This window comes from Coloeus monedula (genome assembly GCF_965178545.1).
Source record: "Coloeus monedula genome assembly, chromosome: 13".
NCBI classification, from domain to species: domain Eukaryota; kingdom Metazoa; phylum Chordata; class Aves; order Passeriformes; family Corvidae; genus Coloeus; species Coloeus monedula.
In genome coordinates this window covers 13,142,401-13,168,019 of record NC_138793.1, presented here as the reverse complement: position 1 = coordinate 13,168,019, position 25,619 = coordinate 13,142,401, and the positions used below count along the sequence as shown (strand labels likewise).

Sequence of the window (25,619 nt, the reverse complement as noted above, 5' to 3'; positions counted from 1 at the left end):
CTGTTTTCACGACAGCCAGTTTTGGTGAACCAGGGCTGTAAGTGCACTCAAATGACTCCCTATGTGAGACAATAAGCATCAACATCACAAAATTAAAACCTGTTCTCTTTAAAGTGAGACAAAGGAGCCGTTTGACAGCAGGTTGCAGTAGCTCTTTCTCCAGAGGGAACCGCTCTGCAGGCAGCGGCAAACACAAGGCAGACAGACAGTGCTGGAGCTTTAACAGATGCCAGGGATTTCCCAGCCTAATGCATATTAGCACTTCGTATTTGCAATCCTGATTTCCAGCACCAAGCAGTTAATTTGCATGTTAATTAGAAACAGGTCACCAGAAAATTGCACCAGACAACCTTTCTGTATTGACTAGAAAGGACAACAACGCATTTCCATAAAGTCTATATCCTTCTTTTAAGGACATTTTCCCACCCAGAAGTTCACAGTAAATCAAGGTGCTCTTTTTACTGACTGAGCATCCATTTCAATATATGCCCATCTCAGATTTGGAAAAACTAAAACTGGTTTAATATCAGACATCTTTTGAGATGTGCAAAACAAATATGCAAGTCTGAGCAATGCTAGAGAAAATAATGGTAAATTAGTCTAACCAGAAAGCCTCCTTTTACCACAGTACAAAATTAAACAGAGTAAGAAAAGCATTGTTAGAGTATGCCAGAGAGAAAGCTTAGCAACTGGTTAGGTCTGTGCAGCTCTCAAGTCTGCATGTTCATCCAGTTCTGCTCAGCAGTCACATTCACTGGCAGTGGCAGGATTAAGAAGACAGGAGGTAGCAAGGAAAAAAGGTGTTATGGAATTTTAACCACCTGGAAACATTCTGTAGCATCCTCTCTCTTTGAACCTTCTTTTATACACTAATACTTAGAGTATTATGCTTAAATCAAATGCCCCTTCAGCTTAGTTGTAGAGGTGTTACGTTGCCAAGTCTAATAAAACTGAATTACTGCTGCTGTTTGTCATATATTAGACTCACTGGCACCTCAGCTTCTGAGAAATCATTTAATTTTCTCCAGAACTTCCAAGAGTGAGCACTTGATGTTATCAGACAATAACTTTCAAATTATTTCAAGACAGACAGCAATACCACTACAAGGCTGCACCTCATTTTAACACTACACTGTATCTTCAATTTTCAGCATATCCATAAACTGATGGACTTGAATAAAGACTTTCAGCTGCTGAGATTCATGTACAACTTTTGTCCTTCTTACAGACACTCTTAAGCATTTAAGACTCATCTAAGAAGTGCTCAGCTCCTTGACCATTTTGCCTTTGGAACTCAGATGCTGCTCTGGAGACCAAACACACTCTAGGATCCACCCTGCTCCACCCTTTACACATCCCCATCTTTGTTCATCCTGAACACCATCACCAGTACCACTGTCTGAGGAGCTGGGCTGTTCAAGTTAATGGTCGATCAAAGCTTTGGGTCCACCCTGCAACCTCCTGCTCCATCAGGAATTCAGTGCACAGCTTGACCCTGCCAGCAGCTCAACTGGCTTAACTAAGCACAGCAACAAGATGTGGCACAAGAGGCACCTCGTAAACCAGCAAAGGAAATACTGCATGCAAACACAAACTAGTTGAATGACCTAAAGCTCCAAAAATGTGGTCCAGGATAACCTTGCACAAGAATGTAAAGCTGCTGTGAGATCCAAGAAAATAATTTTATACCAAGCTGGCTGCAAGGTTGTTTGATTTTTAAGAAGCACCAGCTTGAACTACTTGCAGACAACCTGCAAAGGAGTCTGCATAGAGCAACACAACCAGACATCCAATTTTAACACTGAATTAAGCAGATATCTGAACACAGCCAACAATATACCAACCTGTGGACCACCAGCTGTGTTGCCTCTTTAATAATACTTACATCAATGAATACAACTGCCAGTAGATGACCCATTCATAAAAAAAAGCATTTGTTTCAACTACCTGAGAGGTTGAGGAAAATGTAACATTCTATTATATTATTAGCCACAGATCTACAGAAAATTAAGTAGTAAAGGATGAAAACCAAGTACTATTACTGTGTTAACTCACCACTTTTGTTCCTAGGAAGTCTGAACAGCCATGGCCTTTTCTACACGTTTCTTAGGAAGACATCAAGACATCAACTAGACACATGATTTTTCACCAACACAGCTGTTGCCATTGGAAATCCAAGCAGACACCAAATCACATGGAGAGAAAATCCTTCAGCCAGTACTTGGGATCTACACTAGGAATTCACTACAGTAAAACTACAGAACAGATTTGCCTGTTCTCAAAAGATTTGCTGGTATACTTGAAGGCTTTGATGTGATCACAGCTGTACAGCAGCTTCTTTGCCTTTAGAACATCTAGGAGAATTGAGGTGAAATGGGTATTAACAAAAGAAAAGAAAAGAATAGAAAATCAGCAAGCCCAGCAGCTAGAAACCCTGTCTATATCTGATCCCCACCTTCTTGTTGGAGACTAACAAGACTGCAGGAAAGAATCACTGTGATTACAATCATTTACTGAGGCTCTTCAGTAAAGGCCCCATAAAGGCCACAAGCCAGACTGGTTTCGAACTGCATGAACACAAAGCCCCGAAGACTGATAGTTGTCAAAAATTGTTGCACTTCTGCATACAAAGAAAGACATCTTCTGGTTAAGGTTAGATTTCGTCCTTTCATATCCACCATTGGATGAAAGGTTTCACTCCAGTTTGATATCCCATGCCTACCCCTGTCTTTTTATATCACTGCCTTAGGTCATTTTTAGTATGGGAATGTGAGCTATCATCTGAAGCCACTCCTCAAAGCACAGAGCACTCACTTGCTAGTTAATTTTATCTCTAGTCATGTTTGAGCAATCTCTTGATAACATAACAGGGATATTTTCCCTATTTAAACAAGAGATGTATCAGCAATGAAACAAAGCAGACAAGTTACGCAGAAAAGCAACAACATTAAATGGAAGATAACAGAACATGGAAAGCCAGCTCTACAATGACACTAAAGCATAACATTCCAACTTTCCCACTCTTTTCTGGAGAAATATGGAGAACAATGTTTATTGGCTGTTTTTCAACCTCATGATCTTCCCAAGAACTTCAAGGAAACACTATGCTAACACAACATTACACAACTGCAGCTTTCAGACAGCACAGAATGGAGGATCTCAAATTTATGAGAAGGGTGTGTTTGGTTTGGTTTTCTGTAAAAGGGGGAAGAACAGGATTCTGGCACAAAGTCCCATGATTTCCATGTTATCCCTTACCCCTGTTTGCTCACTGCCTGCTCCAGGGACTCCTCTCTTGCAAAATTCAAGACCCAGCTGGATTCTGGTTTCTCTGGCTGCAAGTGACAACCTCCATCTCAAGTTTTCTACCATGTAACAAATCTTGGGGTGTAACTAAAAAGCTTTTGAGAAGACCGTTCATACCTCAGGAACAGCTCCTCGAAATAATTGCCAGTTTCAGTTCTGAAAAGCTCCCAGGCAAAGAATCTTTTCAGTCAGCCCATTAACCACTAAATCATTTCAGTGGGAGCCTGCAAGGGTTTACAAACTTCATCAAGACCTACAAAGTGGAGTTTGTGGGTGGTTTTAAGTTAGTGTGATCTGACATTCATCAATACAGAGAACATTATACCTGGGATTCCCTTAATGAGACTACTAGGCTCCTAACTTTCTTTTCCAAGGAACATGCTGCTTCTTGTACCCCTCTGCCACCAAAGTACAGGAAGAGGGCAAGGCTTTAAGCAGTACAGCATTAGTGCATCTGACAGCTGCTGAAGCCTTCTTGTGTACAGCCAGTCCCTTGCCACACCAGTCAAAGCAGGGTGCAAAGATACTTCTCCATTGTTGCAATCAGTGCTGCTACCAACGGGAGACCAAAAGCTGCAGTCGGTTGAATACAGACAGGAATAAAAGCCATCTATCTGACAGACTTGGCAGTTGTCACAGAATACCTGGAGAATCCATGAAACAAGTCTCAAGGAGGCAGTGTTGCAGGCTGTTTGCTGAATGGTTACCTTTCCTAAGCTTCGTTATGCATCCATTGTCCATTTGCACACACAGGGATGTATTAGCTATGAACACGCAGTGCAGTTTTGCTAATTAGCTCAATCAGAGAAGACTAAACATATCCCAACTTCCTTAATATGAACCAATTCAAAGACAGTAGTTTATGCCTTCAGGGTAAGGCTGCCTGCCTGACATTTCTATTTAATATTAATGTTGAGTCCACTGAAATTCAGACAGTATTCTGAAGAAAATGAAGGTTCTGAGTAAGAGGTGGTCTTTATATAGGTCACTTGCACAAGCAAATATTTACAAGAACTCTTTCCTCTCTTAGAAAATCACACCCAGCTGCCTTGTCACACACTTAACACCATAGATTATTTCAGAAACTCTGTTCTGTCCTAGTAACTGCTTCCTAAAGCCCATTTATTCCTTTGCACTTCCCATCAAAAATTCACAATTAATACTTTTGAAAATGCTTAAGTCTTCAGCTTTAATTTACAGACCACTCCCAAATATTATAAAGCCCTGGTGAACCAGAAGTCTACAAAGCAAGTGACTCCAGTTGTTTTGATTTTATGCAGAAGACTGAAAATATCTATATGTGCAGGTTGTTTTAAAAAAAAAAAAAAAAAACTATCTGCAAGCAGTTTGAGATCTCCTGGGTATTGATCAAGAACTTTAAATAGAGTAATTAGCCAGGGTTCATTAAAACATGTTTCCATTAGCTTCCCTAGATATTTAATCTGAATTAATTTACACAGCCACGTGCCACAGGTACAAATTTTAACCCCCATAAGCCCATTTTCCTATAATATGGAATTTTTAAATATATTTTTATATATTTATATATATTATATTTTTATATATTTTTTCATATAATCTTTTATCTATATAATACTTATAAATATTAAATATATTTTTATATATTTATATTCCAAATATAATATGGACTTTCCTATAATATCTTTTCCCACCAAGGCTTCACCAAGTTTTTGCCCTATTTCCATTACATGGAACTGAAGCATTTCCTCTATGACTTCAGTATCAAGCTCCTCCCACAAGGTCTTGACTTGCAACTTCAGCCACCCAGGCTTTACCTGGATGAGCTGACAGTGCTCAGATCTCTCCAGAATGAGCATATCTGAAGCAGGGACTACTGAAACACCTGAAGCTACTCCTAAGCACTGCCAGTCACAGCCAGGCACGCTGGAACCACCTCCCATTTTCCCTGAACAAAAAAGCAGTGAAGCAGAAAACTGTTAGAAACTTATTACTCATGGATTTAATGTGCTTCTGAGTCAGATCAATGCTCACTCCGGCAGGTACCCAGACCTCCAACTGTTACCCATCACCATGATTTAGGATGGGAACATGCAATGCGTAATCCTAACACCATGTCTCAGTTTCTGCTCCAGAGTATGGATGCTCATGCTAACATGCTGTTTCAGAGAATTTTTCTCTATCCTCTCAGCTCCAAGACTCTTAACCAGAGAGCTGAGCACCTGAAGCAGCCTGACTTAGCCAGCAAGCCATCACACTTTAGCCTCTCCCGTAAACACTCTTCCTAGGAGTGTCACAAGACATGACAGAATAAAGCCAGACATGGCTTTCCCAGGAATGCTCTCTTCAAAGCACTCTGCAGAGGTTTTAACACATCACAAAGACAGCATAAAAAGCGGGACAAGAGCTACAAACACATATCAAGGGCTGGCTGAAGCATGCAAACCTCCAGGGAATGCTGACCTTACCAACAAGGAATCAGTAAAAGCACAAAAAACCTCCAGGAAAATTTCATTAGAATCTTTTAATCATCTTCCCCTGACACAGGATAAATAAAATGCTTGGTTCAGAAAGGAAAAGCCTAAAATAAACATATAATTGGCCTATGTTATTACTGGCATTACTGAATGCCATGGTGTGCAGCTTTAGAAGAGGACAAACTAAATTTTCTATCAGCTGAAACGCAGTGCTATCCATCCTTCCCCAAACCAGCAAAACATATCTTTGAGACCATCCCTTCTTCAAAAACGAGCATTAAAACAGAGAAAAGCTCTGTGACCAAACATATTTGCCTCATTTGTTTCCAAACAATTGCAGCAAGATCTTAGGCTGAAAGAGTTGCATCTAATACTTGAAAGCTGTACTGAATATGCACCGTTTTATCCAGAGAAATCACTCCTGGGAGAAGAGCCGATCACCTCATTCAGAAACTTATGTTGAAACATTTCTGGATGAGTGACCAAACAGGTCAGCTCACTCCCTAAACAAACAAAAGAGAGACTGTTACTAAAGATATCCAAGCTAAAGCTGTTTCTCCTTCTGGGAATAGGGAAATCCCAAATCTTCACATGGCAATTTAGCTGTAACTGTTGACACATCTCTAGAATATATTCCCCACCTGCCATGGAACTCACTACTGAATTGGATGGACCAACATGGTCCTTCATGTCATTCTGCAGACAGACCCACTGCCTCTGCTCTCTGCAAGAGTACTGCCTCAGATTTGCAACATAAACTATTTGAAACACCCACCAAAATCACCATTTAGGACATGCATTCCTCAAAACTAAGTAAATGGTCAAACAGCATAAAGTCAATTGGGGAATATATATATATTTTTTTTAAAGAAATAAAAATAACAGACTATTCACAACTTGTTTAATAGCTCAGAGAAAGAAAATACTTTCAAGTTCACTAGGGCATTCTGCAAAAATTCAGACACCATATATAAAATCAGGCCCTGCTCACATATGTATCAGTTATTCAACTGTGGCACATCTGCGTAAGAGATACACATCGTTTTAGTTCTGCAGTCAATTTATTTAAGCTTGGACAAGCCTGACACATGCCAAGATTTAAAACTATTATACTTAATTTAACATTTCAATCCCATGCATCCTACACAAGCAACCAAGCTCTGAACACAAAGCAAACCTGAGGGGCTGGAAGAGCAGCCCCCCACTCCATTCACCCTAAATCATTTGATAGGATGTTATGTCATGTTATTCAAATCCAAGTGTGACTGACAAGACTCTTCCCTCCTCCAGCAGCTCTCCAGGGAGCAAGGGTTATTTTGGTAACTTTATCTGTTGTTTTCCTCAGCAAGCACTTTCTTCTCAACAGGGAATTTCATTGATAAAACTACCCAAATGCATCCACAGTGTTACAGCCAAGGGAGCACTGCAGAATTCCCAAAGTCATGAGCAGTATTCATCACACACATATCTCAGGCTCTTACACTCCCAAGTAGATCCATCAACTGTTGCAGTTTACATGTGACTTCATAAACATTTGCCAGAAAATTGGCAAGACACATCGTCTAGAGAATTTGAGGACAAGCTGCCTGTGCCCCTTCCCTCCTCCACAACTACTCCCAGGGTATCTCTGTCACATTAAAAGGAGGAGTTGCAGTTTTCTGGAAAGAAGAATGCCTATGGCAATCAAATCCCAAATATTTACCAGGCATGTGAATATCAAAACTAAGAACAAATACATTCCTCAGGTCAGTAACATTCTACTCCACACTTCTGTTTCAGGAGAGCCTCAGGCATTTTCGTACTGAAATAGCATATTACTACTCTTTTAGTCCTATAATTCCTTTTGGACAAAAACATGTAGCAGATTTACTCTAACAGAAGGATGAAGCACCATTTCAAACCCACAATGTTTTTAAGACACTGAGATGCTACAGGCAAAAGAAATTGTTCTGTATTTTCACAAAGCATTTTTCATGGATTAAAGCTAGCAACAGACTGTAAGAAAGAATGTGGAACATCAAGTAACTCAGATTGATGCCCAGTGCCCTCTTATCTTTTGATACAGCAAGTCTTGCCACTAAATGTTAAACACGTTCATATCTTTTATTGTAAGGAAGAACAAACAAAGAATTACAGAATCATTCAGGTGAGAGAATAATTTTAAAAAACCCCAATGCAATCTGCTCACAATTAAGAAGAGACGCTACTCATTCCCAAGACTGTAGGGGCAAAGCTCAACTGTTATGGAACATGTCATGCTGAAAAGCAAAAACAACAAACTCAACCAAACTTCACCTCTGTTCACGGCAGGGAGACAGACTCACTGTCAGCCCACGCTTTCAGCCTGTACACCATTCTACTGCTGCCAAGTACTGTAGCTGAGGAAACCAAAGCAGCTCCCAAAGTGTCACAGGATCCTAACACATTTCTCATCCAGGCAAACTGGATGACTCTACAGGTAACTCCACAGGAAAGGTAATTGACGTGGAAGTTGTTCTGCTCACACCAGGGCTGTGGCAATTCTCAGAGCAAGGTGCAAGATGTGCTTTAGTAAGGGGGCCGCTAACAACTACCACCACCTGGAACACCAGCATAGAAAGCATTTCTACACTCTCCAAGTCATTGTTATTCTGGAAGTTTCACCTGATTATGTACCTCTTCCAGGGAAAAGCAACATCGTTCTGTTGTTACCACATCCAACTTAAAACCTTGGAACTTCAAGATAAATACTTCCACGGTCAAAATTCCAGCAATATGCCACAGGATCCAAGAAATTCTAATCAAAGCCTCTTGTTTGTTTCTCTGTAAAATGAATATTTTTTTCCTGCTACTGCATTCACCATCACCACCAATTCCGTAATTTTATCAGTGTTATCAGGAATATTACAGTCTATTTCTATGAAAATATGTACTTTCCGCACAAGAACAGGCTGGAATGATTGTTCCTGGACCTTGCTCTGGAAAGTCTAATTAGATGACTTGACTTAGCATAGCTTTGGATTGTTCATTTGAATGATATGAAAAAGTCCATGCTAAAACAAACAACCAAACAAGAGCAGTGCCCACCTTAGCTACTAATGACAGCTACAGGCTCAGATGCTCAACACAAGCCTGCTGCTCTAGTATCCCATGAGAAGCAAGAGTCCCAGCTGGAAAACAACAGCAAAAAGCACTGTCTGCCTGTGACTGGATCCTCTGAGCTTCTGCACAGCAGCTTCTACAAGGGAATAACCCTGACATCATTTTCCCTCCCTTTGTTTCCAGGTGGCTTCATGACTGGCGCAGTGGCTGTGCTGTTCAATTCTCCACCTTCCCCAACCTCCTCCAATAAAGACACTCATCTCCTAACAACCCATGCAGCTTCCCTGTCCATATGGTTTCAGATTCACCAGAAAGAAGCTCTTCTGAAGGCCTGGATTCAGGTGTGAAGTGCTACCAATGGATCAAACCCCAAAAGAAGGTAGAACAAAGTAACAAGCTCTATAAATGTGGGAGCAAATAGCACTGTATTCACACTGCCCAAATTTTACTCATGTGCAGTGTTTTGACAGCTTTGAGGCATTATTTTAGACACTCTTCAAATATGATCTTTTGATATATTTTACAGCTTTTAATGCTACAAAAAGTGTGCAACATACAAAGAACTTAGAAAGCCATACTAAAGCCCAAAAGGGCTATTTAGGAGTACTTTCAGCATCATTGACTCCCATAATAGTGGATCATAATATTAGCCAGCCTCCACAAGTTTAATTTAAATGGCTGCTAAGGAAAAAAGTTCAGTTTGGAAAGATTCTTCTGCCCCAATTTAAAATCATAACAATCACGGTGTATGAAATAATACTCTGCCTTAAAACCTGAGACAAAGATTTTAAGATACACAAGTATTCTCCAATATTGTAATGCCTAATAACCTCTAAGCTACTCTGCTACCATCTCTTAACATCTTCCTTTTTTATCATTCTTGTTTAAATAGCTTCATATTAGGTTCACAGAGGGGATTTTTTTTTAACCTAAAACTCTGATCTCCTAGACAGGATCCCAATTCCAAATTTGTGATCCCAGAAGGCAAAGTAGAAGTGTTTACAGTCAGAGATCAAACTCCATCTCACAACAGACAAATGATCACTTTAAGATGGCAACAATATGCTGCCATGGTATTTAAAGTTATTCATGATGTACAGCTCTAAGCAACAGAAACGTTTGTCCTATTCCATTTTCCCTAAACCAATCCAGACACCACACTGGATAATACAGCTGTGGTGGGGCAAAACCCAGCAGGTAAGTGACTAGAGCACTGACCCCATCCTCTCTTTTAACTATATGACAGAGAAATTCAAGTTGAATCCTTCTCCCAGCTTCATGCCAGCACCACACAGCCTACCTGAGCTCTCCAGCATTCTCAGAAAGTTTTCAGAAAATGCCTTTTTCAAGTATACTAAGTCTGAGATACTGAACCCTAGTGAATAAAACTGACATTAGAGGATAACATTTACTAAATAATCTTGGAGAGCATCACAAAGTCATGATGGGTTTCACTGAAATGCCTCAAGGGAGGAAAGTATTTGGGGAAATTACTTTGGGAAGAGCTGACATACAAAGAGAAGAATTTAAATTCCATCAGCACCCTCCCTAGCAGAACAAGTTTAGACTATGGTTTTTACAAGAGGATGCTGGAAGACTTCACAAATGCCTGGAGGAGGGGAGGGAAACCAAAAACCCTGTAGTTTGTGGTCTGTTGTACGCTTTTCCCATTCGTGTAAGCCTTACCTGTGAGCTGCTCATGGAAAGGAAGCCAACATAGCCCCAGAGCACATGAGAGGGGTTTGATGTGGACAAGCTCAAGCCACACTGCTGAGTGTCTGAGCTGGAACAAACTGCATTATTCCAGGCAACTCTGCCCTATACAGTGCTGCTATTTCTGGAGTCAGAGGTGAGAGTATTATCAGTGATGGTACACCATATGTTTGGTGCCTGCTAAACCACAGACCACGAAGCAAAAATATGAAACACTGCAAAGCTTTGTGTTCTGTGAGGGAAGTACAGAAAACCATCCTTCCTACAGCTAGTAGGATATATACATCTAATTAAGGCTATTAACAGTAATATTAAAATGAGTGTACATCTTTAGAGATGTGAATCAGTTCAGGGAAATGTTCCCTAGAAGCACACCCTCCCAGGCGATTCCTAGAGACAGGACAAGCATTCACCATGGGAGTCCCATTCCAGCATTCTGTTTCATAAAAATGCAGGAAAGATTTACAACATAAACTGTTTCAGCATTTTCTCTTTTTGGCTTTAAAACCTGGTGTTGCTTCACACAGCTGATCAGAAACAAGTGAAGATGGCTACTGATCACTGCCTGGAAGCCTCCAGTTAAAAAAGTAAGCAATGTTACTACATTCATAAAATCTCTGACCACAGCTGCACAGTCAGCTCTATAGGCTTCAGTAAGTTAAGACAGATGTCACCACAAATTTGAATACCTGTGTCACGGTGAGAGATCCAGCATCTCACCCCTCACACATCTCAGATGTTGAAGCATCAAAAATATGGTGTGTTCCTAGAAGCTGTTCAAAAGGAACAAGTCAAGGCAGGAATTGGGGCTGTTAGTTGACGAGAAGTTGTGGATGCCTCATTCCTGGAATCCAGGGGGGCTTGGAGCAACCTGATCTAGTAGAAGGTGTCTGTGTTCATGGCAGGGGGCTTGGGACGAGACAACCTTTAAGGTCCCTTCCAACCACTCTTATGGTTCTATAATTCTATGACCAAAAAAGCATCCGAGTCAACACAACGTCATAAGCGAACAGCAAAACAAAACGCTTGACAAATAAAACTAGAGTCCACATTTCTCTGCACCTGCAGTTAATCAGGACCTTGTATAAGTGGAGACAGTTCTGACCAGCCTGTCTGAATTTTACAAGAGGATCACATTAATATTGATTTGTTTAGATCACCATGAACACAGCTGAAGAACTGCAGTCTCATGAACAATTCCTGTTGCAGATTATGACAACTGCAGCATTGCAGTGATTTTACTTGAAAGTAGTTAGTTTTTCTGATTTTGTGACATACACAGATAGGCCACAGAGACAGATATAAGCCAAAAATTCAATTGGTAAGGAAAGAGCTGACTGCAAGTTTCCTCCAGATCTTATTTCAACTCAGCTGAGAACAGACTAACAAAAGTTGACTCAGCCCAAATCAAGTCTGGACTGTCACAGAAGGTCTACAAGCCAAGCAGGTTTGGGTTTGTTGTCTTTTGTTTAATTCCATCAAAACCTTTTGGTAGAGCAATTACTTCAACACTTAGAAGAATGCATGCTCTGCTGAGTTTGTTTTGCAGTTCACTTGGTGCAAAGTATTTTACCCTGCAATAACAGAACAGTCTAGAAAAGAAAGCCACAATTAGCAAACTACTGAGCATGATGAAGGCTGGTGAGCTTCCTATTAAGATTCAAAAGACCTAGACAGCAAACTTGCTACCAGATTAAGCTAGTCATTATTTTTTAAACAAAAGACAGCACATTTGCCTGATTGATTTTGCATAGCAGGGCTGTAAGAGCTATTTGGTATTAACCCACACTGTGACATACAAGCACTTAATTACATCAGCATAACCACTTGCATTCTCTAAAAGAGACTCAACACTCCTGAGAATCACCTAAGGAAACTAAAAGAAGTTTTTCACAAAAGAGCACACAGTTCTACCACTAACTGGAAAGGAGTAAAATACTTCAGGTATGTAGAGAAACCATGAAAACTTATTACATTAACTACCTTTTGCCACCTCAGCACTTCTCAGCAATGCATTGTTTCAGGCAAAGATGCACAAAAAATAACAAATGCAGCAAATAGTCATTCCTGTCCTGCATGATGATGGTCATTTTTCCCTATGGTGTTACTTGGCAAAAGGGGCATTCCATGTGTACCATTAGTCTTTAGCCTACTGTTACTAAAGGCATCAGGTGTTCAGTTTAAGGCAAAATTGTAGACATTACAAACAAGAAACGCACTCTAATGCAAACACGGGAAATCTAAGCTCACAAAGCTGTAAGATCTAAAAGACACATTTATCTAAAGGAATAAAATTAAATAAACTTATGCACAAAAACTCTAAAGGCAGCACAGAGAAAAAAGACACCTCTAACTCCTGAAGGAGATTTCTCAGCTCAGAGCTGCAGACATTCAGATACCAGCATTCCAGGACAATTTCTATGAATGTCACCCCTGCTCAAAAGTGGAACAGGATGGGTTTTCATCTCCTGTCTTGAAAAAAGGCTGCAATTATGCCACAAGCTGGTACCCAGGGAAAGTAGGATCTCTGCTCTTCACCTAATGCACTGTGATGGATACTGATAAGCTGAACATCCAGAAAATCAAGGTATCCTACGATAACAGAAAATTATCAGCTAACAGAATTGAAAAATTTTAGTGCCATAGCAACCAACTTCACATACTTTAAAACTGAATTAGTCAGAAGATCAAAAAGAAAAAACTATTTTAACGCAATATTTCAAATAAAAAGGCGACTGACCACCTAGACCTTTTATTCATCCAATTCTTTGGGGTATATTATTAGGAAGAATAACTGCAAAGCTTTTTCCAAAGCAAGTGTGCATTTTCCAAAGACCAAATAAGCAGAATCCACTGGAAAAGTGGTGCATGCATGCAGGAAATCTACGCTACAAGGAACACCTAGTCATCTCTGTACTAGAAAACAAATACAGCACTTTATTTGCCAAGAAGAATCCTTCCTCAAAACATTCTGTTCCAACCATGACAACCCAAAGCAGCACCAGAGAGATCACCTTTCCTCCAGTATAAGGGAGAAGAGAGTGCATGCAAAACACAACCTAGCTGTACCTGTCTCTACTGTAACAACTGACCGAGTCTTTGCTTTTCAATATATTCAGCTATTTGGCCCAGTAAATCGCCTCCCCACACACAGCTTTCTCACTGCACCCTGAGCCAAGCCCAGGCTGCACAGCCTGCATCAAACTTTATTTCTCCCCTTGTATTTCCATTCCTTTTCTCCTTGGTATGCAGAGCCACAGCAGGCCAGCAGTGCCAGCCTGCTGGAGGAAGCAGACCTGTAAGATAATCTCTTTTACTGAGCCAAACATCCCAGGCCAAACTGATAGACAACAAGCTACCACAAGTACCAGCCTGCCAAGAACAGCACAGAATTAAGAAAAACAAACCCAACCCCAAAAAAACCACAAAAGTAACTCTCTCTGATAACAAAAAGTGCAGCTAAAGATATGGAGAACTGAGAAGCTATGCTCAATGTTCTGTTCACAAGACAGTAAGTCCAGGACCTGGCATGAGAGAGACCATCTTCCCCTCTATTCAGCTCACACATGGCTTCAGACAGAAGAAAAGAGCACTTTTAAATATTGCTACATCCTGAGATGAAGCCAAAGGCTGATGCCAAAACCTAAAAAAAACCCCCAAACTTGTAAAATATATTTAGTATTTTACTTTAAGATTTATCTACAAAAGCCAGGAGGAAACTGAGCTTACACTATCCAAACACAAGGGAAAACGAGAACCTCAGAATAAAAATGCAGCTAATATCAGTGAAGAAGCCAAGCCTCAGGAGAAAAATCTTCAGTGTTCCAGCCTTGCCTTCCTGTTGCTCATGTGTTTTTCAAAACTTAATCATCTCAATCCTTAATCCTAGGTCCAGCCATTCTCTTCCATTCATTTGGATAGTCCATCTTCCATTTCATGAATCTGAGAAGCAGGAGGGACTATCCTGACCACTCAAAGTAATCTGCATCTACCACAAACTGTCATAAATTCTTCATTAAACTCCATTTAAGACAGAATGGTATCTGAAGATTTCTAATTCAGATGTCACAGGCTTCAACTCAGAGTCCAGTTACAGAGCAATAATTAACTCAATCTCTCAGAATTGCAACACATTTTTCCTTTAAGTTAGCTCAACTCCAACTATATCGGTAAGAATTCCCCTTTTATTTTTCTCAGGAATGCAACAGTTCTTAAACTCCTGTGTCCTTTTCAGACTTTGAATGATCGCCAGGTCAATATCCCTTAGAAAGAAGGGAAAATGTAAGCAAAGCCCTTGGCAAGGCTTAAGGTACATCTTTCAGGTTTCTGATCATTGCCTTTAAAAAATCCCAACCCTTTGAGCGTTGATATGTGAACCAGATGATAATGCTGTAGGCACTGTAAGAGCACCACTGGAATACTAACTGCCTGCTCCTTTGCAATAGTAACGATTAGAGAACCAGAACAGCCTCCATCCCACAACCACAGATTTATCAACCCGAGAAACAGGCAGTTTCTTAAAACAGCTCTCCCTGAAGGCCAGGGAGAATGCCTGGAGATTTTGTGGAAAAAAACCCATAACAGCTGAAAGAGATGGTGGACCCTCTCAAGAGTGTCTTCACCATCTGCATTTCCTAAGAACTAGCCTACCCTCACGCTATGTTTAATCCACAGCTCTCAATTACTTACAGCTCTGGACAGGTAACCAGTCATCTGCTGCCACAAATGACACATCTCAAAAAGGGTACTTTAAACACCAGCCTCCACCTGTGCACGGGAAAGCTGAGAGAGACATAATAACAGGAGTACGTGCGCAAATATGACATAATGTCTTATGTCGAGTCGAAATAAAACCTTTGACCTTTAACTCAATAAATTAGGGAGATAAAAAGAGGGAAAATAAAATAAAATAAGCTACTGTGACAGATCACACTCATCTACCTCAGCGTGAACAAAAAGCTTCAGGGAAGCCTTTACATTTCCAATTCGTTTGCCAAAAAGGTAGAAACGCTACAGAACCAGGACAGGGCCTGAGCACACACAACTTTTCCTACAATTACCAAAAGAGATGAAGACTCCAATGCATTACTGTCTGGTTTATATTCTCCATCTATAATTTTAAAACAAGTCATTTCACCGACACTATTTTATCAGATCACTTAAGGAGCTCAGATACACCGAGTGCAAGGAATAAAACATTTAAATGGAAGAAATGTGACAGTTCCCAGCCCATCAAATGGTACACGCTCCCTAGTCCATTAAGTCACATCAAATGAATTTCCTGGCCTTTTACACCGACTACAATCCTGAAATAACAGGAAAAATACTATTCTTGAAATACACAGCTGTCACGATAACTTGTTTTCTTCTCAATCCAATCCTCAACACTAAGAGAGCCCTATTCTTTCCAGAAGGCAGCACATTCAGGCTCAATTACACTGTCTTTGCTATAAAGGCGCTACCAAAGAAACAGAACCATTCAGGATGAAGAAAGTAGCAGGAGGCCAAAACTTTGATCTCTAATCCCAGGTTAACCACAATCATTTGATCATAGAAAAAATACTTAGCCTATAATGCATTAGCATTACACAGAACAATACAATGCTTTAAATATTGCAAAGTCTTTGCAAGCAAGGCTCAACAATTATGGTATCAAATTCACTCACCAATTAACCAGATGTAATATAGGTTTTAACTGTAAAATTATGCTCCACTAGTAAACCAGATAAGAGAACCACACTGGTTAAGATTATTTTCATCCCTTTTAATGTTTCCTACCTTAAATTCAACAACTCACTCATGTTTCAAATGCAAATCATCATTAATCAAGCAAAAATCGTTACGTAGAAAATATATTAATATTTCATGGGTTTATTTATACTTTAACCACCATGCAAATCACTTTAGCAGGAAGCCCACAAAAAAAGGGTTTAAAGGCTACAGCCTATGTTCAGTGAAATGCAAGCTCTGAAGTCTTTCCAGAAACAGGCTTGCAACCTGAATCCTTTCAGGAAAAAAGCACTTTGGAACACGGTCTTTACAAATATAAATACACTCGACCCCATTCTACTCTTTTTATATCATGACATAGTATTCGGTGAATAATAATTAAAATCTTGATGACAAAATTTAAGTCACTCAAAACTGCAATATATCCAGTGCACGAATACTTCTAACTAGAAGGAAGTTAATTCATCTGCAAAACACACCAAAAAAATGTGGTTTATTCTATTTTCTGACTATGGTCAAAATGTTTAAGATGAGTAGCTCTAACCATGACCATTTCCTTCTCCAATCAAGGAGCATCCTTCCCATCCTTCTACTACAAAAGGAAAGAGGACTCTGCACTACATTAATTAAACATTTCTTTGACTCAGTGGAAAAATAAGTGGTAAAAAGTATTTGATATCGGTCTGGGGATCTGACTACTTTTTCTTTAAGAATTCTAAAAGTACACCGTGCTTAAATAACTCTTTTGATAATACTTTAAATTGACAGTCTACAAATGATCGCTCAAAACCAAAATTTAACATTTACTGTTTGGGGGTTCGGTTTGGGTGGGTTTTTTCATTTGTGTAGGGTTTTGGGTATGGAGTTTGGGGGATTTTTTAATATTTTCTTTGTGTCACACCATTCTTTACTGAATATTTGTGTTAAACTACTTCTTTCAACATTTGCCTTACGAGCTGGGCTCCTGCACCAGTCAACCACCAACTCAACACTCCTGTTCCTTTAGATTCAGAACTACCCAATGAAAGCAAGGGATGATGTACTTTAAAGACATGCACACCTAGAAAACAGCAGATACTGAAACCATGCGATTGCATTCACACTGACTAATGAAACAAGCACACCTTCTCTCTTCTCTATGTTTTATGGACTCAAAAGGAATGTTTCAAGTAGTTGTTTCTCCTGGTTATTCATATTTAGAAGTGTCCTAGCTTACCTACATCACATTAAGAAAAATCAATGGACAATCCTAATAGTAACACTCCCAGTTTCAAAATGAACTTTTCTCCACTTTAGAGAAACACTTCTTATGAGAAAAGTAAGATTACCTTAAACACTTATAGAAAAAAGCCTGCTTCTGGAGCCTAACTTGCATCTAAAAATCTTACCTGCTACTTGCAGCAGTGTCCACACACTGTCCTCACTGACAGTATCACACACAAAACAACTCCCCCAAATCTCCATTTACTATAGCTTGACTGGTTTTAAGTGGGCTGTATGACTCAGACTAGATCCTCACCCATTTTAAAATGTAATTGACACTTTTCTGGTATCATCCAAACAAGCAGTCAGATGCTCTAAAGTCAAAAGTAAAAGTTCTATCAACAACAGCCAATACGTCACTTATTTCCTCCGCTGTCACCTCCAACGCAAAGGAAACGTCTGAGACAACATCTGACCCTGTTCCCTATCAGCTGAAATGCTACCCAGTGTTTACAACTCATGACTTTTATTCAAAATCTAAATATCAAGTGTTAAACAGTAGGGCTACACAGAAGTTAGCTATTTTAATTAGTTTCTCAGCACAGCACTCTTTGAAGTCATTTTTACGTCAGGATGCAGCCCATCACATCAGTGTTACTGGGGGCAAACCATTGAGGGTTAAGACCAGCTGACAGTGCTCTTTCCAGGGTAACAGACAAATAAGGGCAAGGCTGCAGAGTGGCACCTTCAGAGAGAAACCTCAATCCAAAAGAGCCCTGAGATGTCCTGTCGATGCCTGGAATGTCACCCAGGAAATGATTCACCTTCAGCACTGGGCATCAGGCAGCAGTACAGCTAGACAAGACCAACAGCCAGCAAACTACTGACATCAAGGCACGCTTAGGAATAGGAAAAGGAAAACCACAAGCAGACATAACATTCATAGAGCGGAGTTCTCAGGAGATATGCAGAGCCAACATAAAGGTTTGTACTCGCTGAAAATAAAGCATGATAGCATTCCTTCATCTTCGATTTGATCTTTTCCCTCTCCCTGCACAGCCCTGGGTCCCAGCCCTGCACTCACCCTCTTCTGTGCTTTAACTCAGAAAAATGACAAAACTATTCCAGCAGAAAACCGATAAATTAGACCACAAAAGGGTTCACCTTGCTAAAATGGCAGAAAACCAACAAGCACTGGAACTATGAAAAAAGTAGGGAGGGGCTATGCTACTGGAAAGAAAGGAACAACAAGAGCTTGCTTTTTTGGCAGGCTGGCAGCTTGTGAGCCACTGCTTGTGAGGTCAGCTTCCGAAATCCTCTCGGATAGGATGCCTCCCTGCAAGGGGGCCAAAAGATCCCAGACAGGTGAAAGAAACAGCAAGGGGCAAGTTATTCATAAAGCACATTATCAGAGCGTTTCATAACTGTGACAGATGTTGCAGTAGGACTCATTTAAAACACCTACCACGAGGGTCTTACTAACTACCCCCTCAAAATTAAAACGTGAAGTTAGATAAAAATCTAAATTAGCTTTGCATTTTAAGCCAGAAGTAATCACTGACACTTACTAGTTCAAGACTCCCCTCGGTCAAAGTAACCATTGTCACTGCCATCTGCTGTCCCCATAACAAGGGATGAGAAATGAGCCCAGGTTTTTCCTAATTGCATTCCCAACTGGGCAAAACACCATTAAAACTGACCCAGCCTAGCATTCCTGCACTTCACAGCAGAGAAGCCAAGGATTACACAGACCTCAAGACCAGAACAGCTCACCAAAGGCACGTCCCCCAAGGGCTGCTTCAAACTGAGCCTAGGAATGAATGAAAGGATGGAGCTGGAAGACTCGAAGGTGGCAACTCAGTTTTTTCTCGAGCTGGACTTAAAGCCGCGCACGACAAATGTTTGGGAACAACACAGGCTGCCCCGTTAACCTCCCAATAAAGTCACCCAGGTCTAATGATTGTATATCGAGTTTCATACACACACAGCAAGGACTGGAAACCAGCCGCCTCTACAGCCGAGTTCTAGGCGAAGGTGGGAACCTGAACGTGAAAAAAACCTCCTCAGGTCACTGCTGCTACGAGCACGGCGCCTTCACTCAGCACTACGCGGGGTGGGCTCTCCCAGACCTCTGGAAACGAGTAACCCCGCAAGGCACCAGAGCCAGAACACAAAGCCATCCCTCCGAGAGCTCTGCCAGCCCGGAGGGCGCTGCGCGGGCGGCAGCGCAGAGCCCCGAGCTGCAGATGAAGAGGAGCTGCTCTCCGGAGCCCTCACATCCACCCCGCAGCTAGCTCGCTCCTCTCACGGAGCTCCGCAGCGCAAACTCCGATTTTTAAAACACAAACCATGAGGGAAACGCGGGGCGGCAGCACGGCGGGGCGCGGGCGGCGCGGACCCCGCTCTTTGTTCGCAGCCGCGGGCAGGCCCGGCCCGGCCCCGGGCCCGACCCTCACCTCGCGGACGTCCTGCAGGCACTCGAGCACGGCGAGGTTGTTGGCCCAGCTGTGCTTGGAGCAGAGCCGCACCACGTCCTCCCGGCACACCGCCTCCTCCGACAGCTTCCACCCGCTGCCCGAGCCGCCGCCGCGGGCACTCCGCGGGACGGCCGCGCCCGGCCCCACCGGCTGCCCCGGTCCGGGCGGGGCACCGCCGGCACCCGCAAGGCCGACGGCAGGGCTGGGCGCCGCCGGCCGCACCGCTAGCGCCAGCAGCAGGAGCAGCGCCGGGCCCGGGCAGCGGCTCCGGACACGTCCGCACGGCGCCATCTTGGATCCGCCACCTCCGGCGTCTACCCGCCCGCCCCGCGGCACGCACGGCGTATGCAAATCAGCGCTTCCGTGACGTCACCCCAGAGGGGCACGCCCCTCTCCCGGTGAGGGGGCGTGGCCTAGGCTGGCCCCTCCTTCAGCACGCGCCGTGGCCCCGCCCCGACCGTTGTCGCCTCAGGCGGGCGCGGCGCCGCTTCGGGAGGACGAGGAGCCGCCTCTGGGGCCGCCGCGGCTTGACGGCCCCGCCGACCCCCGCCGCCCCTCAGGGCTCCCGCACCCCCTTAGCGGCCCCGCAGCCCCTCGGCGGTTTCGCAGCCTTTCGGGGGACCCCGCCACCCTTCAGCGGTCCCGCACTCCCTCAGCCGCCCCGCAGGCCCTCAGCGGTTACCGCAGCCTCTCAACGGCCCCCGGAGCCCCTCAGCGGCCTCCGCGGCCCCACAGCCACGCAGGGCAACACTGGGGAACCAGCGCCGGTGCCGGGGACGCGAGGAGCCGAGCCTGGGCGTGCTCAGCCCGCTGGGAAGGCGGCAGCCGGTCCCCCGCCTCCCTCAGCAGCTGTAGTCAGTTTTTGCCCGAAATCTCTCATTTCCCACTCACACCTTAGCTGCCCCAGCGACTGAGGAGGTAGGAGACGTAATGGGGAAACTGAGCTTTGCGGCTAACGAGCGGGATGACGAAAAACATCTACTGAAGAAGGAAGAAAAGATACAGAGATACAAAGAACAATTGCAGAAGAACGAAGAGAAAATGCAGGCGATCAAAGAAAAAATTAAGAACACTGAAGAAGAAATGCAGGATATCAAAGAAAAAATACAGAAGAATGAAATAAAAATACAGGAGTACAAAGAAAAAATAGAGAAGATCAAGGAAAATATACGGAGGAACGAAATGAAAATAGAGATGAAGAAACAAAGACTAGACGAGATTGAAGGAAAAAACCGAAAGAATGAAATACAAAAAGAGAATGTAACAAAAATATGGACGAACAAAGACAAAATACAGGAGATCAAAGAAAAAATACGTAAGAACAAAGAAAAAATACAGCAAAACAAATTAAAAATACCAAAGAATGAAGAAAAAATAGAGAAGAATGAAGTAAAAAAAGAGAATGAAATAAAAATACGTAACCACGAAGAAAAAGTACAGGACATCAACAAAAAAATACAGAGCATCAAAGAAAAAATACAGGAGATCCGAGAAGAAATGCAGAAGAACAAACAAAAGCCACAGGGAACCAAAGAAAAAATACTAAAGAATGAAGGAAAAATACAGAAGAACAAAGGGAAACTACAGTGAAAATAGGAACTTGACTGGCTGCTAAAAACACCCAAAATCTTTAATAAAATGCTGACATTCAAATTTCTTGCTGTCATTTCTCCATGCTAAGTGCCAAATTATCAGCTGGCTTGATCTTCTGCCTATGTATGGATGCTCTCCTGGCCTCTCCTGGGCAGGATGCTGGGCCGGCTGCAGGGGATGGGGTAAATCCAAGAGCCTGCACTAGGGGGGCGCAGCCCTGGGGTAGCTGCAGGGAGCAGAGAGCTGAACAAGGGCAGAAAAATCACATTTTGGGGGTGCCATGAGACAGCTCATTTTCAAGTTTGATGCATTGGCTGCACCTCCTGTTCTGTCAGTGCCAGACACTCTGTTTTGGGGGCTGGGATTTGGCATGTCACGCTCCATAGTGGCCCCAGGCTTTGTCCATGGGAATGGAGAGAAATAGGCTGTAGGCGTGATCTGGTCTCCAAAGTAGGATCTACAATGGCTGATCTCATTGTCGATGGGATCTACAAGTTCCTCCTAAGGCAATAAGGGGGGTTGGATGCTGAATTTGGTGATGGATCATCTAAAAGCAGTGTTTTCAACCACACAGCCCCCCTCGGAGCAGCATTTTGGGGATGCTGCAGCCCACTGTGCCCCAGCAGCCAGACCCAAACTTTCACAGTAAAAAAGTACCTGTCCAGGTGTTGGGGCAGTGGCAGCAGTGGGACACAAGAGCTCAGCAACTACGGCTCTTCAGATGTCCCACCAGGATCTCACCGGGCCAGCTCACAGCACCCTCCAAGGATGGGTTTGCCCCCAAATCTCAGATTTGCTTCTAACAGCAGATGGAAATGGGGGACAGGGAGAATCTCACCTCAATTCCTCTGCCTCGTTGACTCCAGGAGCAGTTTTCCCAGTACAAGCTGGCATCAGGCCAAAGTCAGAAGCTTTTGCCTGCATGCCAGGGTGCTCCGTGGGTGTGCCCTGGCTCCCCGAGCCAGAGCGAAGCAGAGTGGTAGGGCTGCTCCCTTCCTGCCCCAGGCTGCTTTGTCCTGCTCGGGAGAAACCTTTCTCTTGAGAATGCCACTGACTGTCTTACCCAGTCCAGGAGCTACCAAAGGACCTTGAGCCCAGTGCAGCCACCAACCTGAAGCCACCTCATCCAGGTGAAGGCAGGAGAGGGAGGGGCAAAGTCTCCCTTGCCTCTTGTATTTCAATGTCACACTGGGACACAGTGCTTGGGAAAATGGCTTTGTGCTGGCATCCAGGGGCTGCGCAGCTGGGAACACTTGAAAACAAAAGCCAGCAAAATCCAGCCCGTGCTTGGCAGCCTATTTGGTCTAGTGGGAATTATTTGAAGAGTTAGCCCAGTGCAAGAGCTGCCTCTGCTCCTCCATCTGTCGTAGGATGAGGAGAGAAGGGAGCAGTGGAGCTAGGTTACAGCTCACTTCTTCCCACACCTTTGGGAGATCTCCAGAGACTCATTTTTTGCTCAAGGAACACCTTCTCCCAGCCTTGGATTTTACCATCCTCTGTTGTCCACTGTTCAACAGGCATTTCATAAAAGACCGCTATGCTCACCATGCCCACACAGTGAGTTAAACAAGGAGGAGGCTTTTCTTTGGGCACAGTGACGTCTCTGCCCATGCGATAACCCCAGTGGCTCCCTCCAACTACAGCCCCTCTCCTTTGGCAGGAATTCCCTTATTGCCTCATTTTAAGCATTTTATCAACAAGGCTAAATGTCACCCGCTGGGTGCTGCATTATGTGCTTTCAGATCCCTGCTTTTGTAGTGGGTAGCACTTTTCAGTCTCATCACCTCAAGTAACAAACCCCATTTATATGGCCCCCAGCTCTACAGAGCAAGGCCGGGGTGAGCTGAGTTGCTGGGACACCTCTCACTCCTTCCCAGCAGTGTCCTTGCTCTCCAGCTCACCAGGGAGAACAAAAGTTCTTCCTCGGTCCATGCAGAGGAGCTGCTCCAATTTTTAATTGGATACAGACTGCTTGCTCCCGTGTGGCAGCTCCGAATCCCAGCTTAGCCTCCACGCAGTGCCCTGAGGCCCTCTCCCTTGCATGCAGCCTGGCTCAGCTGCCTCCCTCCAAAGCTTTGCATCCCCCAAAACTTCAGCACTGCCTTTCCCAGTGAATGATCCTCTCCACCAACAAATCCTGCTGCAGATAATCGAGTTGAGCTGCCATTCAGTGCTATTTCTTGCTGGCTAAGGCAACAACACTAGCCTGGTACTTCGTGGTTTATTTGCATGACACTCACAGGTTCCGCCCCACTCTGTTTCAGGTTTTCTTGTAGGTCAGAGTCCTGCAGTGCTGCTGCTCATCCACATTTGGGAAAAAACAGAAGACCAAGAAATACTCAACTTCCAAGGCAGCTGTGGACAAAGAGAAGACAATATTTCAGCTACAACCCTGTGAGTGTTGAGCACAAGGGAAGCTTTGTGCCTCTCAGGCACAAAGTTTCAGCCTGATGTGACCTTTGTTTGTCCCCCAAAGAGTGATGCTGTTGACACATCTTTGCCTCACAAACCCTTGGAAGCCCCAGGCCATAACTGCAGAGACTATTGCCCCCCATACTGATGCAGATCTGTGTTGCAGTTAGCAACTTTCCTTTACAAAAAAAGATATGGGCAATTTTCCAGCCCTTCCTCCAACCTGCCGCAATTCTTTCCCAATCCCACTTAATGCTTTCCCAAGCACTCACTGCTGCTGCCAGCTTGACGCCATTGGAAGCGCAGGGGGCTTGCTCCACCTTCCGCGACCTCTGCCGCTAGCGGAAGCACCAAATTGGACTTGATGCAAGACCAAAGCCCCTGGACCCTCAAATTAATTATGCTTCACAGGGTGGGATAATCACTGAAATTAGTTTGAGACATTTCTTTTCTCTTGACCAGCGCATGCTGGAGAGAGCCTGTTACCTGTAAAGTTTGTCCCAAGGATTAGATAAGCTTTCTAGGGCCTAGATCCCCAAATTCCTCTTTCTTTTGCACTTAGAGGCACTATTTTCACAGAATCACAGAATATGCTGAGTTGGAAGGGACCCACAAGGTTCAACTCCAAGTCTTAGGCCTGCACAGCACCATCCCCAAGAGTCCCACTATATGCCTGAGACCATTGTCCAAATGCTTCTTGAACTCTGTCACTCTTGGCGATGTGACCACTTCCCTTGGGGAGCCTGTTCCATTGCCCAATCACCCTCTGGGTGAAGAACATTTTTCTGATATCCAACTTATACCTCCCCTGAAACAAGTTCAGGCCATTTGCTTGGGTCCTGTCACTGGTCACCACAGAGAAGAGATCAGTGACTGCCTCTTCTCTTCCCCTCATGAGGAAGTTGCAACTGCAATGAGGTTTCCCCCCAGTCTACTCCAGGCTGAACAGACCAAGTGACCTCAGCCACTCCTCATATGGCTTCCCCTCAAGGCCCCTCACCCTCTTCATTACCCTCCTTTAGACACTCTCTAACAGCTTAATATCTTTTTTATATTGCAGTGAGCAAAACTGCACACAGGACTCAAAGTGAGACTGCAGCAGTGCAGAGCAGAGCAGAACAATCCCATCCCTCAACTGGATGGTGACGCTGTGGCTGATGCACCCCAGGATAGTTTCCCCTGGGCCCGCAGAACCCACTGCTCTGGCTGCCATCTGAGCACAGCCCACCTCTTTCTGCAAAGAGAAGTAATGTGAGCAGGAGGCATTTTTGCCTCCTCAGCAGTATGTCTAAATATCTTTAACTATGATAAAAGCAAATAAACAATGATAAAAATCATTATCTTAGGTGAGGGAGGCTGTTGATATCAACATGCCTGACTTTGCAGGCTGAGTGCTCACAGGGGACAAGAGCAGCTCGGGCCAAGGGCAGTCCTGCTGCTGAGGCACTGTGACCCCCTCTGCTCAATTTTCAGGTGACTCTGCAAGGCTGAGAGATGCAGTTGGACTCAAACAGCATTCTGAGCACTCAGTTGATTCACATTGCAGATGGAAAAAGCCTTCATGGAAGGCTTTAAAAACTTGCTAATAGAAACTTAAAAGTGGCACCCCAGCAAGGGAAACCGTGCTGGTCTCTTCCAATCTCTCTCA

The 25,619-nt window shown here is 43.5% G+C and overlaps 1 protein-coding gene across 1 annotated transcript in view; it reads right to left on the bottom strand.

The window, feature by feature from the left end:
* Positions 1-20,270, bottom strand: part of GLG1 (golgi glycoprotein 1) — an 84,195-nt gene extending 63,925 nt beyond the window's left edge. The window contains exon 1 of the mRNA XM_082290043.1: positions 19,946-20,270. Coding sequence (XP_082146169.1) covers positions 19,946-20,257 — 312 coding nt within the window. The 5' untranslated portion in view covers positions 20,258-20,270. The remainder of the gene's footprint in view (positions 1-19,945) is intronic.
* Between the last annotated feature and the right edge of the window lie 5,349 nt (positions 20,271-25,619).